Source organism: Pterocles gutturalis, unplaced genomic scaffold (assembly GCF_000699245.1).
Source record: "Pterocles gutturalis isolate BGI_N339 unplaced genomic scaffold, ASM69924v1 scaffold29999, whole genome shotgun sequence".
Lineage (NCBI taxonomy): Eukaryota > Metazoa > Chordata > Aves > Pterocliformes > Pteroclidae > Pterocles > Pterocles gutturalis.
The window spans coordinates 5,338-6,844 of NW_010134140.1; the positions used below are offsets into that span (position 1 = coordinate 5,338).

A 1,507-nucleotide genomic window follows, 5' to 3' on the forward strand; every position below is an offset into this window, starting at 1 on the left:
GCAGCTTACAGAGTTCAGCTGAGGTCCCTACACCAGATCTGCCCACTGCCTCCACTTGGGACCAGTCCCCAGAGCAGCGCTGGGCTCCCTGGGGCTCCATCCATGTCTTATCCTCTCGGAGGGACAACAGAGACGTGACGGAGAGGAACAGACTCAGGTCATTTGTAACGCAAAGCCGGGGGTTTGGTGCACTTAAGCTTAAAGAATGTGCTGCACCGACTCACCGGTGAAGTGCCTGTGAAATATATTCAATACGTTTTCCCCCAGTATTTTGCAATATCCCATTAATTAGAAGGAAACCAAATTATGTCTTTGGTACTGCCCTTGGATGAAAGTTTAAACTGTAACATTCTGAAAACTGAGGTATGAATCATTTCTCCTTCCCTCTTCTCCTTTCACAGTGTATGTACAGAGCTGACACCTGACGTTTGCTGATCTACGCGCTCTCTTATGGGAAGCACTCAGAAGGAGGTTTGTACACAAGCACAGAAATACAGCTTCAGCGTTTCAGCTTCCAGTCCATCCATTATAACCCTCTAAAAACTGGAAGATAGCCTAGTTAGGCTCTAGTCCTAGATGAAAAGGTGGAGTACGTACAAAGTGATATTAAATCTAGTTAAAATTACTTTCAGCCTTTCTGAAAGTATTGTGTCCTGAGCTCAGGAAAAGACAAGAGCTCTTACAGAGCAGCCTGCAAAATTACTTCTCTAATAGGCTGGGGAGGAGAAGAAAGAGTGGTTGCTCCTAGAGTTAATTGCCTGGGAGATGCTCAGACCCAACAACAATGGGGGCTGTGTAAATACCTCCATAGATTAGCTACGAGTACCCCAAGCACACTACCACCCCTCTGAGTAGCCCCCCCCCAAGAAGTCACTGACCATCCCAAGACAAACATCCTTGAGAAACTGAGCTCCCAGGTATGCTTCGAAGTAAGAGGCAGGATCTTGAAAACCTGACCCCGTCCTTCAGCGAGTGTGAGATCTCCGGTATTTTCATCATCACCCGTGAGCAGCAAACCTCTTACAGCAACACTAGAGACGAGAAGTTCCCGCACGCTAACGCAAGGAAGGCGACAGTCTGGGTTGTCAGAGAACGTAGTGTGTCCGCTCCGGTTTCTTACCTCAGTGGGATCTTAATAGCCAGGTACCTGTCGATGGCCACCGCCAGCAAGCTGAAAATGGAGCTTTGGGTCAGCACCAGCACGAAGCAGGCGAAGAAGAGGCAGCTGTGAAAATCCACCTGGAACCCGATGCTGATGGTGATGGCGAAAGGGATGGCTAACAAACCCACGGCGATATCAGCCACGGCCAGGGACACCAGGAAATAGTTGGTTGCGTTCTTCAAGGTACTGTTGATGGCCACGGCCCAGCACACCAGCACGTTCCCGGCGATGGACAGCACGGCGATGATCAGTTCCAGCACGATGTAGGTGGTTTTCATGGTGTCCATGGCGAGAGCCCAGGGCGAGGAGCTGGAACCGTTCATGAGCAGAAGGTCCTTGCCCCCG

At 50.2% G+C, this 1,507-nt stretch overlaps 1 protein-coding gene across 1 annotated transcript; it reads right to left on the bottom strand.

Moving 5' to 3' along the window:
• Positions 1-1,120: 1,120 nt before the first annotated feature.
• Positions 1,121-1,449, bottom strand: LOC104467645 (adenosine receptor A2b; the record flags this gene model as incomplete). Its single annotated transcript, XM_010081496.1, has 1 exon — positions 1,121-1,449. A coding segment is annotated over exon 1 (329 nt), but the record flags the coding sequence as incomplete, so codon positions are not given.
• Between the last annotated feature and the right edge of the window lie 58 nt (positions 1,450-1,507).